Source organism: Podarcis melisellensis (genome assembly GCF_964234715.1).
Source record: "Podarcis melisellensis genome assembly, chromosome: 2".
Classification (NCBI taxonomy): domain Eukaryota; kingdom Metazoa; phylum Chordata; class Lepidosauria; order Squamata; family Lacertidae; genus Podarcis; species Podarcis melisellensis.
In genome coordinates, this window is record NC_138529.1 from 2921711 (window position 1) to 2934262 (window position 12552).

The 12552-nt window shown below is 44.4% G+C and overlaps 1 protein-coding gene across 3 annotated transcripts in view; it reads right to left on the reverse strand.

The window, feature by feature from the left end:
• Positions 1-12552, reverse strand: part of COL5A3 (collagen type V alpha 3 chain) — a 119089-nt gene that overhangs the window by 53703 nt on the left and 52834 nt on the right. For all 3 annotated transcript variants that reach the window (XM_081898090.1, XM_081898089.1, XM_081898091.1), the window contains 11 exons: positions 12205-12258; positions 10989-11042; positions 10834-10887; positions 9825-9878; positions 9692-9745; positions 8271-8315; positions 6372-6425; positions 3841-3885; positions 1552-1605; positions 739-783; positions 331-384 (listed from right to left, as the gene is read on the reverse strand). In XM_081898090.1, coding sequence (XP_081754216.1) covers positions 331-384; positions 739-783; positions 1552-1605; positions 3841-3885; positions 6372-6425; positions 8271-8315; positions 9692-9745; positions 9825-9878; positions 10834-10887; positions 10989-11042; positions 12205-12258 — 567 coding nt within the window. The remainder of the gene's footprint in view (positions 1-330; positions 385-738; positions 784-1551; positions 1606-3840; positions 3886-6371; positions 6426-8270; positions 8316-9691; positions 9746-9824; positions 9879-10833; positions 10888-10988; positions 11043-12204; positions 12259-12552) is intronic.

Consider the following 12552-nt stretch of genomic DNA (forward strand, 5'->3'; position numbering starts at 1 on the left):
GAATCAGAGCAAAGGTCAATCTGCAGAAAACCCAACTGACATTTGATCCGATTCAGTGGTAAAGAGAGGGTTTTCCTGGAGGAAAGCGGCATGGCAAACCGAAATGTGGATGAGCCCAAGTGTTGCCCTTGCAGCACTTCGGCAGGAAGGAAGATGGGAGGGGGCCACTATAATTTGTTGGTTCTGCCTGTCTGGTTCTGCTCTGGCTCAACCTCTGTTTGTGTCCCTAATGTCTACCCTGCCAGTCACAATGGGCACCAGCCACCACTGATCCAGATGTCATGGGAAACACCCATTGTCATGTACGGTTTGTGGATCCTTGGCACTTACTGGAGGTCCATCCACCCCAGGCATTCCTGGTATCCCTGGTTTTCCTTGTGGGCCCTGCAAGGAAGAAAAGGGATGGTCAACAAGGCACTATTTGAATCCTGTCTTGCTCAAGGCAGAGCAGGAAAATAGGGACTGCGATGTAAATGTGTTTGTGTTGATATTGCCCCATAACTTGTCCTATTAAATGTGAATGGCAAAGGAGGTGTGAATCCTGACAGTAGCAAGAAATGCTTTGTGAAGAGGGATTTTCTAGTACAGCTCAGAGATCTCCCAGACCGAAAAGAGTGTATCTGGACACACTGCAACAGGCCAACCAGTACATTCCAAAGCAGGCCTCTAAAACACACCCACCCAGCCCATAAGCAATATTTTCATGCCGAGGCTCAAAACATCCATGCTCCAACTTACCTTTTCGCCTGGAAGCCCAACAGGACCCTGGGGACCAGGCAGACCCTATGAGAAAGAAGCAAATTAGAGGTGATGAGGCAAATATTAATTAAAAGAGGGGGGAACAGTCCTACATTCCTGGTGCTTCTACAGATGAAGACAGATTTCAGAGCACTTAGGCTGCTCTGTTCAATTTTAAACATACATTCTTCCCTCCAGAGTTAAGCTTGTGGCAGGGGAGCAGTTTTCAAGTAGATCAGCTGTGCACAGCACTGACTTGAAGACCCCCAAGATATCAGAAAGGTGCTCCCCCATGATGAGAATATTCAGGTAGTACTTTTAAAAATAAGTAGGTGCACTGTGCATCTGAAATGTGAGTGGAGTGGGGAGACTGATGGATGAACCAGCACTCAATTTGCTGGTGTGCCTGCCTGTCATTTCACCTGTAAAGGAGGGAACAAACCAGGCTCTTATCACATCTTAAGAGTTGTTTATGTTTCCATATGTTTTATGTTCCCCAGTCTTTACCCAATGAAGCCCAACCCTAGTACCCACCCCTTGGTTATCACTCTCAGGACTGAAGTAGATACTAAGGGGACCTTCAACCCTGCACAGCAACTATGTGCAGAGAACATTTTTGTTGAGACCATAGTTGGGAGTAAAGAGTTAGCTGCCCCTGGCCAGAGCATGCCACAGTCCCTTCAAAATTACCCCCCCCCCAACACACACATAAACTGTCTGTTGCTGTTTTAAGAAAGGTTCAGTATGTTTCTATCACATCTAATTTGCCCTCCCCACATCACATACACATATGCTGTAGTGCAAAACACACACCTGAGATCCAGGGTTTCCCTGCTGCCCAGGGGGGCCTGGTTCACCTTGAATGCCCTGGGGACATAAAATACTTCAGTCAATCAGTATTCTGTGCATATACAGCTACAGCTACATAGGTAGCATAGAGCAAGAGAGACAACACACAAAGTGCTACAAAATTGTGGCTAAATTTGCTGGAGGGATTTGAAAAATGAAAAGTCTGAAGAGGGGAAGGTTTGTGTCTTTGACCATCTGGGATACTGGCACTATGATGCTGGGCTGCATTTACCACTTCTAAAGCTTCCTCAGCAGTTATCTGATTGAGCTGGGGTCTGATTTCATATAAATGTAAGTAGAAGCACCTCAGTGTAGTTACAAAATTCTGCACAGAGACTAGGAACTGGCTCGTCTAACCTCACTGAGCTAACCTGAGCTAACCTATTTATTGTTCCAGTCCAAATAATTAAACTGCATGATAGGCAAAGAACATGAGTGCTTATGATCTATCAGATGGAAATAAATCAACAAAAGCACTGTTTTGTATAGTAATTACTATATGTTGCTTCTAGGCTTTTCTGGACATTTAGGCCACAATCCAGCAATGGATTTAAATATGCTGGAGGAGTACACCTAATTCTGTGGTAATATTGTAGCCTTCATCTTCAGAATGAGTGATCTTGTTTACAATGTCCTTCCAAGTGCACAGAAAGCAAAACAAGACATCCATTATTTCACAATTGACTCTCTTGTCTCTAAGGAGACATAATTCTGCAGTGCAAAAGGATGTGGGCCACATGAATAAAGATTTTGGATTATGCTCCTCAGTAGCATAAAGGCTGCATTTAGTTGCAAATCAGCATGTGTTAATTGTTACAGCAGCAAGTTAGCATGTACTTTGTTTAGGAAAGATATGAATTACAAAATTGAAAGCTTGATTGAAAACTATGGGTTGGATCCAACAAAATTGTCCCAGTTATGCAAGGACTTTTTGTGCAACAGAACCTCTTCTTCATCTCCTCCCTATGCGTGCCCCCCCAATTTATTCTGGGGATCCCCCCAACGCACTGGAGCAGATCGGGGGCAGGGAGAAGAGAGGGAGGGGAGGTTCCGATGCACAAGTGGAAATCCTTACACAAATGGAATGACTTCATTGAATACTTCCTCTTTGTGTGATTTTAGTTACTGAATTAAATTGCCTTGTAATAAAATATAAAAAATACCACCCTGCAGAAATCTCAGCATTCATATGTGAATTTGCACTATAAATGCAGCCACCTCCCCATGGCTTCACGCATAATGAAAGCACCTAAATGCATTATTTCAGCTGGATCTTATGTTTTTCTGGATATGCATCCTCCAATTAAGCAACTAATTCAGAGGCTAAAATCTGAGATAGGCCAAAAGAATTCTGACTGGGTTAGAATCCCATTGGTATCGTGCAAAGACTCCTTTAAAATTAGATTACTAAATCAAAATGACTGGACTAGTTTGTAGGTTGCCCTTCTTGGTGCATCTTTTGTGATGATCTCAAACTTTGTACTGTAGATTAGGTTACAATGTTTTAAATCAAAATGAATGCTTGAAATTTGAGTGTTTCCAAAGCTTAAGCCCACTGGAAGACCTCCTAAGCACAGATCTATGGAGGAGACCTTAAGAAAATGTACTCTGCTGCACATACTCAATGGACCAATTTCCTTTATTATTCCTTTACGTATTCCGGATCTCATTCCAGTAAAAAGCATATTCCACAGAATCGCAGGAATTAAATTCTAGGTGAACAGGGACATTTGCAAGGGTGCTATGAAAGGGAGGCCCAGAGTGCTGTCTCATGGTGTACATGGGACCAAGAGACATGGATGGTGAGGGAGCTGCTGCCATGAGCTGCAATACCTGTGACATAGAATCATAGAGCTGGAAGAGACCACAAGGGCCATCGAGTCCAACCCCCTGCCAAGCAGGAAAACATGTTTGTTTTCCTGCCTGGGAATGTGCAAAACTACATCTGTAGCAAGTGCAGGCTAGTTGCCTTGCTGGAAGAGAAGATGCAGCAAAGTGAGGCCTGTCTATCCACATTTTGAGCTACTGGGCAAGACAAGAAATTTCTTGATAGAACAGGGTGGACTGTCCTGGAACAGCAACACAGGCAGGGTCCACCTAGGGAGGAGGAAGATTACGCATTGCAGAAGATGAACCCTTGGTTGGAGGAATCTGTCAGGAGCCATGCTGTGTCTCTGCCTTATCACATGAGCATAGTCAACTTTTCCCTTTACCATAAACCAGGGAAATTCACAAATGTCTGTGCTCTCTTACCAAGTTCCCTTTGTGTCCAGGGGCCCCATCAATACCGCTGACACCCTATAGGATGGGAACACATAACAGAAAACAAACTCAAAAGACGTGCCAAGAATGAAACTGTATCAGAATCTAGGGTTGCCATACGTCCAGAATTTCCTGGACATATCCAGGAATGTCAGAAGTAGTGTCTGGGTAGAAATCGCTAAACTCAACAACTTTGCCCCACCCCCAAAAGCTCAACAACTTCTCTGTCCGGATTTTCACTGTTTGAACTATGGCACCCCTATCAGAGTCTTATGAACTACTTCTTGTTTTTCAGTTTCAAAACAGGTAGCTCCAAATTCTAACTTCAAGATTCTCAGATTTAGTCTCCATTTGAGCTTTTTGTTTTGTTTTGGGCTGCTACTCTGAGAAGTCATTGGTATTTTGCCACTGAAATGTGAGTTCTGCCCTTCAGACCCAATGCAGATGTAATATTTCCAATCTCCTGGTCACAGTTATAAAATTATGAGTTTGCTAATCACTCACATGATTCTTCACTCCTCCAACCTCCCATGTGAATGCCCTTCTCCCTTCCATTATCTAATTTAACTATAGGGTATTGCTGTGTCTGCTGTGAGGCTCATGCTTAACAGCACAGCTTGCAAATTCTCTCTAAACCCCTTCTTCAAACCAGTTATTAGCACGATCCTGGCTCATGCTAACTATAGGCCATTCCACACAGCAGTTTACTGTGGACTTGGTGCTGCTCATGCCTGGAAGCTTTTCACATCATCCACATCATCCACTTGACGTCGTCCTCCTCAAAATGCCAGCCTGTACTTTTTCCTCCTTCAATTCAGAATTTTCCTTACTGTAGAAAATCCAGCCATAACAAATATCCCATCATGCTCTTGTGCTCCTTGGTGCAGTGTGTGTGTGTCTGTGTCTCACCTTCACTGAGTGGTGTCTATTGCCATACCTCTACTTCTGTTTGCTCCTTGCATGAGCAGACTTGCACAAATTCTCTAAAAATAAATGCTTGGGTCCATTTAGTCCTCTGAATAGAGAGGGACAGCAAGTGTGTGCCAGTCTTCTTGTAAACTAGGGTAATTCTTCTTTCCCAGCCATCTCCAACTGACCTTCACCTTAAAGTACCTTGGGAATAGTGTTGCTGCGAGGGGGGGTGGAAGCCTCTTGCTGTTTTCTAAGAGCCTTTGCAGCTGTAGGAGGAAGTTCTAGGGCAGTGGATCCCAACTGGTGGTCCGCAGACGCCAGGGGGTCCATGTAACCCACCCAGGGGGTCTGTGGCACCATTCACGTAACAAAAACTACCACAGAGATTCCATACCCCTCAATTGTCCTGAAAACGGAACATCCCATTTTTGGGTGCCATACTCTGATGGCACCCCAAAACATGCATCCTGGTTTTTTACTGGGACATGTTGGAGGGTATGTAGAGATATGAAAATTTTCCAGAGTATGGGGGGTTAAGGCTACGCTTTTGAAAAACAGGAGGTCTGCAGTACTTAGCTAATTAGGAACCACTGCCCTAGGGCATAGAGCTGTCAGAGACTTTTTTAAGGAAACAGCTGGAAACAGCAAACGTGAATGCCCCCAAACTTCTGAAATGCTGCAGGAGACTTTTGGAGAGGTTTGAGAAAACAGTGCAACTGATTCATCTCTCTCCCAGCAACATGATCAGATCTGGGGTGCTTTAAGCTGAAGCTGGAAGACAGTTGTAGAAGTCTGGGAGAGGAATTTTCTAAATTTACAGGAAGCTTGGCACATGCATGCACCCACTCTAAGCACTAAAGCATTCCCTATTTGTTTTTATTATTACAGATCTTGCACAATCCTATTACATCAGAAGTGTACAAAAATACTTTTCTTTTTTAAAAAACAAACAAACAAACGAGCTTAGTTCTGTAAACTAACTGGGGGAAGGGTGACTGAGGAGAGAGGCAAAACAACAACATACTCAGGATATTTTTCTGCCAAGCACAGAGCTGGGGGATGGCAAGCAGAGGAACAGAAATTTATATGACTGGAAAAAACATGGAGAATGACCCATTTGCGAGATAATGCACCCATCTTGGCACAGCCCATGGCTAGCACTTGTGCAGGGTGATGCTAAACTGTGGTTAAAACAAACCATGAAAGAGTAGACAATGTTCATTTGGAAGAAAAGAGGGAAGGGAGAAAGCAAACCTACAGCACATGCCTAATCTCCCAAATGAGGATTGGGAGGTGTTATATCTGCACTGGGCCTTAAATACATACATAAATACCACAACATCAAAAGTAAATCTCAAAACCAAACTCAAAATTTGAAAGTTAAACAATGCCCCAAACTCAAATGGTAAGGTCAAGTTTTGAGTTGCAAATAGCAGAGCAGGAATTCAGATGTGTTAAACGTTGCCTCTTAATGCTATTCTTTCCATTCACTGAACCGTGGAATAATTACAGAATTCGAAGGACGAAGAAGCCCCCTAGTCCAACCCTCCCCTTGAATTCATTTCTGTTTTCTCCAAGCGCAGGAAGGGGGGAGTAAAAAGGATTCATACCATCTGGCCTGGGGGACCAGGAGCACCTCGCGAGCCAGCCAAACCACGGATACCCTAGGAAAAAAGAGGGGCATGTTAGTGATGCCTAAATAATGTGCACTGCATGTTCTTCTGAAGGCCATTCTGCATCCTCTGACAAGTGTGCCCCAACCGTTATTTTATTTTCAGTGGAGCCTCCTTTTGCAAACCTTTATCCATCCCAGAAGTGCATGCTAGAAAACTTGCAGCAAAGACTATACTTGCAATGAATACGCAGAATCAAACTGATGGAAAATTGTGGTGTTCCTATAATGGAATGCAACCCCAAAGAGGTAGACATTACAGTAAAGGTCCTCCCTTCTCTCCACTTCTGCAATGTCTGTCATGCCTCACTTTGCATTATGTTGTCACAATGTTCTGTTCCCTGCCCTCTGCCAGCAGCTGCCAATAAGAAGATCCCACCACCTGAGCAGGTGCTTCATCCCGCTGCAGTATAAATGTCCTTAAAAATGCATCAGACAGATTCAGGAAGAATGCCTTTAGGGTAGCCAGGGCCAGATTTAGGTTTGATGAGTCCCTAAGCTACTGAAGGGCCCTTTATATAGCAGGCAGGGCCCATTACTTACATCACAGGAGCCGACACAACACAAAACACTGTTGCTGTATGTCGGCTTGATTTTATTTGTTTTCTATCTTATATTTTGGAAATGTACATCCAGTTTTTTTCCTTTAATTTTTTTGGGGCCCCCAAGAGAGTGGGGCCCTAAGCCGTAGCTTGTTTAGCTTACACATAAATCCGGCACTGAGGGCAGCCCAGTATAGAATCTTGGGCAGAGGGGAGGAGAGCCTTCTCTTGGACTGTACCACTATAAGCAGTAGGTGGCAATGTTGCACATTTGAGTGCTTCCCCACCAAAACATTCCCTGCACATAAAAAAGGAACATCTTAAGAAGAAGGCTCCTTCCCTTTCTTTTTTATGTGGGAGCACTTGAACATCCAACTTCACTACGGCAGCCTAAAGTTCTTCAGTCCAGAAACAGTTTTACCCCTTGGTTCCTCCAGTCTCCACACTTCCCTTTGTCCAGAGATTTCCAGGCACAAATTCAAGAAGCTTTTATTTTGTCCTGCCAGTTTCCCTGAGAAAACCCACAGTTTACTGTTGAGTTTGTTCTGATTGAGCAGTAAACCCCAGGTTTTCCCAGGGAAATCGGTGGGACAAAAGAAAAACCTCTCAAACCCGTGCCTGGATAGCTCAAGCCAAACTGAAGTGTGGATGGGTGCAGAGAAAGAGTGCAGGATTAAGAGGGACATTTGATCTAGCCTGGCCTAGTCATTGTTTTTATTTCTTTTTATTTTAAAATGTAGTTTTAGATATAACATTTTTGCAACATTAACATGGAGATTAGAAAGCACCATTGGACTGATTCAATAAATTGTAAAATTATTTCCCCCACAGCCATGGTATTTCAAAAAAGACAGCAAACAATACATTAAAGCCTTGCATTATCTGGCTTTCCTGTATCTTTCATTTTCCAAAATGAGACTTATGATGGTTATTACTTGAGCATAACAGCTGGTTATTACTTTAAGGTGGTAAGGCATTAACAACAATATCTCATTCGTTTCTCAGAAACAAATACTTTAAAAAGACAGGAAAATTGTTGAAAGCATGCAGTTTGTGCCATCTCCTTGAAGTACATTTAAAAAAGAAAAAAGAAAAAAAATCAGCCAGCATGGCAGTTGTTAGGTTGCTTATGATACCCCCCACTTGTACCTGTCATTTCACATTCCAAGCTACAGCAAGACTGCCTGTTTCCCCGAAGGTTCCTGGTTTCCATTGCTGCTTCCCACCCCCACGGAAGTGGCATTGGCCAACTTCATCCCAGAGCACCTAGGCATCCTGAGTGGGCAGATACTCACAGCTTCCCCAGGCTGTCCTCTGGGGCCTTGCGCACCATCAGAGCCCTGTGAAAAGAAGGAGGTGGAGTGAGAGCTCCACCCGGGTATTGAGCTGCGTCCACCCCAGCTGCTGGTTTCCCCAGATTTCACAAACTCATTCGCAGAGAAAACCCAAGGAGGAAACATACAATAACCACTTAATGTGCACTCACAACCCTACCCTCAATTTCTCCTCTATTTCTGATGGTGTGTTTTGCTCCTAAGGGCTCCCAAGCAGATTCCACCCCCCACCCCCCCACCGCCAAATAGACCCCTTTCTGTCTTCAGAGAATACTTTTGAGACTGACCTGTCTGCTGAGGATCACCAGTCTCCTGTGGCATCCCTCTGTGTGCAGGGGATTCTGGGACACGTTCCAAGGTGCACCCAGTTCATGATGGGCACTAAAAGGGCTCTAATCAACTCCCATAAGCATCTAATAACCTCCCTACATTTGTAGATTGCAAGAGAAGGCTGGCAGTGGTGGGGAAGCCATCTTTCATAAAAGCCGGTCTGCTGTATGACTGATCTCATTGCAGAATCCCTGAGAAGCAATACCATGGAACACCATTTGAAAACCCACAGAGAAGGGGCAGTGTTATGGGGTGGCACTTGGAGCTTGAGCTCCAAAGCTTTGCAGCAAGCCCAAGATTTCCTGCACCTACACTTTCTTTACATTTTATTTCATGCTATCATTTCACTTACAGAGCAGATGGGTGCACTGCAAAAAGCACAGGGCTAGTGAAATCCATCACACTAATTTCTCATAGCATTCTATATATATAACTTAGCAAATTGTATGCAAAATTGTATCATAGACCTGAACCTTGTTTGCATTGCAGTGGCCCTGCCCCAAATATAAATTGTGATAATGTCTGCTTCGAGCTCCTAGGTACCAAGGCAGTTTCAGGCCCCCTGAAGTATTTTTGGAGGAGGCCAAGCCCCCTCAATATTCAGGGGGCGTTCAGCTCCGCCCCTGGCATTGCACATACAGTGTTAGGGCATTGCGTGGCATCATGTGATGTTGCACACGTGACATCATGATGTCACACACATGATGTCATGGCATTGCATGCACAGGCCCCATCAATCTTCTCAAGAAGATGGCGCCTCTGGTCTGCTTTGAAACTGATCGAGTATCTCCTCTTTCCATAGATCTGTGAGATGATCCCACATATTGATCCAATCCTTTTCCACCTTTTCCCTTGAGCTTTAATGCACTGGGCCACCCTAGTGATGCTACAGCAGCCTTAACCACGGATTTCTCTGCTCATTGTCACAATAATTTGGGCCAATGCATTTCAATTTAGAGCAATTGCAGTATTTTTCTAAAGAACACCACTCTTTGCATCTTCTAAAAGAAAACAGCACTTTCCAGCTCTCAGTTTTCATCCCCAGTGCTTACCTTGGGGCCATTCTCACCAGGAGCTCCGGGGGGGCCTGGCCTGCCCACATCTCCCTGTAAAAAGCAAAGCAAGAATTAGAGATGATACCAAAAATAGGCAGCCCTGGTATGACAAATATTTGGAGATACTTACTCGGTTTCCCTTTTCTCCAGGAAGTCCTGGGAGCCCATCAAAGCCCCTGTCACCCTATGAGAAAGAAGCATTAGCACCACAAGGAGAGCCCAATATTTGGGCCAGTGAGCATGTCTGCCTATATTGAAAATGCTTCCTTTTAAAAATCCCCCAAGATCTTTGTTTCTCATTCCTACAATCCTTTTAATTGTGCAAAAAAGCTTTGTTGTAATGATCAAATCCATCCTGACAACCCAGCATGGTCTGTGGGGGGATATTCCATATATGTATTCCCAGTAGAGTGAAGTGTATGTGTAATATCTATATCTGTCTGTCTGTCTGTCTGTCTAAACTGGTGTTTGGTTGGTCCCCCCCTTTTTTTGGCAAATGAATTCTGCAATATGTAATTGCTGCAATAATGGTCCATGGGTGGATTTATACTGGTGTGCTGACACATGATTCTGCTTTAGAGGGTGTTCTGCAATGCTTCCCCAATATTACCATGTGCCTGCTCTCTGGAGGAGCACTCTTGCACTATAGTGCTCATCCCATTAATCCCTGCTAAAAAATAAATTCTAGGGGTTTTGTTTTGTCTTTGTAGTCAGATGCTAAGAACAAGTGATGGAGAAGGACTCTTCCCCTCCTGCCCTGTTTGTGGGCTGAGTGGAAGCTTCTGGCCAGCCAGTATTGAAAGGAAGGGAATAGGCCCTGGATCTGTTCCATCAGAAGGGCTCTTCTCATGTCCCTACACAACTTTTGTTTTGTTTCCAGGACTTGGACAAAATACAGAGGAAGCAGTTTTGACTTGAAGAAAGAAAGAAAGAAAGAAAGAAAGAAAGAAAGAAAGAAAGAAAGAAAGAAAGAATATGATCCCATGTCAACATACCAATTGAAAACATTTGTCTTAGCTCTACTTGCACCCTACTAGTTGTGCCAACTATAGGAAATGTCAACCCACAGTGGGACTGGGCATCTTGGAATTCACTCCCTCCCCTCCACCAATTCCACCCCTCAAGAAAGATCTAGAGACCTTAGGTCCAGTTTCTCCTGGAAGTCCTCTGGCACCATCTGCTCCTGAGCGACCCTTTTTTGAGAAAAGAAAGGAAAGGGTGAGAGAAAGGGGTGGCAGGTTTATTACGCAATGTCACTCAGCCATCTATGGGATCCTGGAGCAAAGGTGCTTACCCGCTTGCCAATTTTCCCTGGGGGCCCTACTGATCCCTGGATCCCAGGTGAGCCCTGTAACAAGAAGGGAAACAGTTCAGATTAAGAGTGGCTTCACATGTCACCTCTCCTAACACCTCAAGATTTTTCTCCATGTTAGAATGGAGCCCTTTGTAATGATTGGCATGTGGAAGCTTTTGCCATCAATGGAAACTTATGATTTGACGTGTAACATTTATCTTACAAAGTTGCATTTCCCCAGATGTTGCAGAGGGTCCAGAATGCAATGGCAAGATTGCTTACTTGTGCCGGCTGCAGTGAACACACTGCATTGGCCATCAGTGAGATTATACAGGCCCAATTCAAAATAGGAGAGGATCTGCTTTGGGATCCCCTGCCAGACAGAAGGCCTCCTCTAGTGCAGTCCCTGATTTTGGGATACCTTGCTGAGGGAAGCTGGGCTGGCAAATTCCCAACCTGCAATGAGAAGGGTGGTAAGACGTTGCTAACTTAGGAAGCAATCTTATTGTCTCCCTGGAGCTCTGCTTTGTTTTATGTATTACTGCTTCAATGGCTTGAATGAATTCCATCATTGCTTTTACCATAAGCTGCTGTGAAAGCCTTTTTTTTTTTTTTTTGGCCTGGAAGCAGGATATTACCGCCTGGAAGCAGTAACTTTTTTTTTAAAGGAAAAAAGGAGAAGGAAAGTGTCAGTATGGGATGAAGAGATTAGGCAAAGCACAATGAAAAAATCGAAAGGGATGTACATGAAAGATCCAAAAGGGGAGAGATGTACATGATCCTGAGGAGGTGGGAGATTTCCACCGCTGCCTACTTGGGGGAAAGGAGAAGGAGAACAGACTGAAAAAATGGGCTTCATAACTCATTTGCAAGTAATTCCAGAGCCCTGCAGTGCAAGGGCTTCCCCACCACAGCAGGAAATGGGGAACCTGTGGTCCTCTGGCTGTTGCTGTTTTCCAGCTCCCACCAGCCCCAGACAGCATGCTCAATGGCCAAGGATGCAGGGGAGCCGTGAGCAGCCAACAACTGGAGGGCCTCCAGTTCCCCCTCCCTCAGCTGTGGGAATCCCCCAAATCCAAGCACAAGGCCAGCAAGCAGGACACCCTCAGAGAAGGTGGCAGGGAAAGAGCTTTCCTGTCTATTCAACGCGGGTAGCATTTCTCTGCTCCATCCCATAGCAATTAAAGACCCTGCCTACTCGTCTCCAGCAACCTACCTGTGGACCGGGATCACCTGAGTCTCCTTTCAGACCAGAATTCCCTGGAAGACCCTACCAAAACAAAAATGTTATAAGCAGGTTTTGAGTTTTTTGGGAAATCATTTTTGTTACATTACAAGAAGAATTAAAATCCTGGAAATGTTTCCATCTGCTTACAGTGGTCTCCTAAATAACTTATAATTTTCCCCATTCTTTTATAAAGTTTTTGCCCTCTTGATTCCTGAGTTTTCCAGCCAATTTTGCCATCTCTGCAGAGTTCACCAGCTTGGTTTGCCATTCCTCTCTGGAAGGGACTTTGTCTTCTTTCAATCTCTGGGCTACTAACATCCGAGCGGCTGTTGTCTC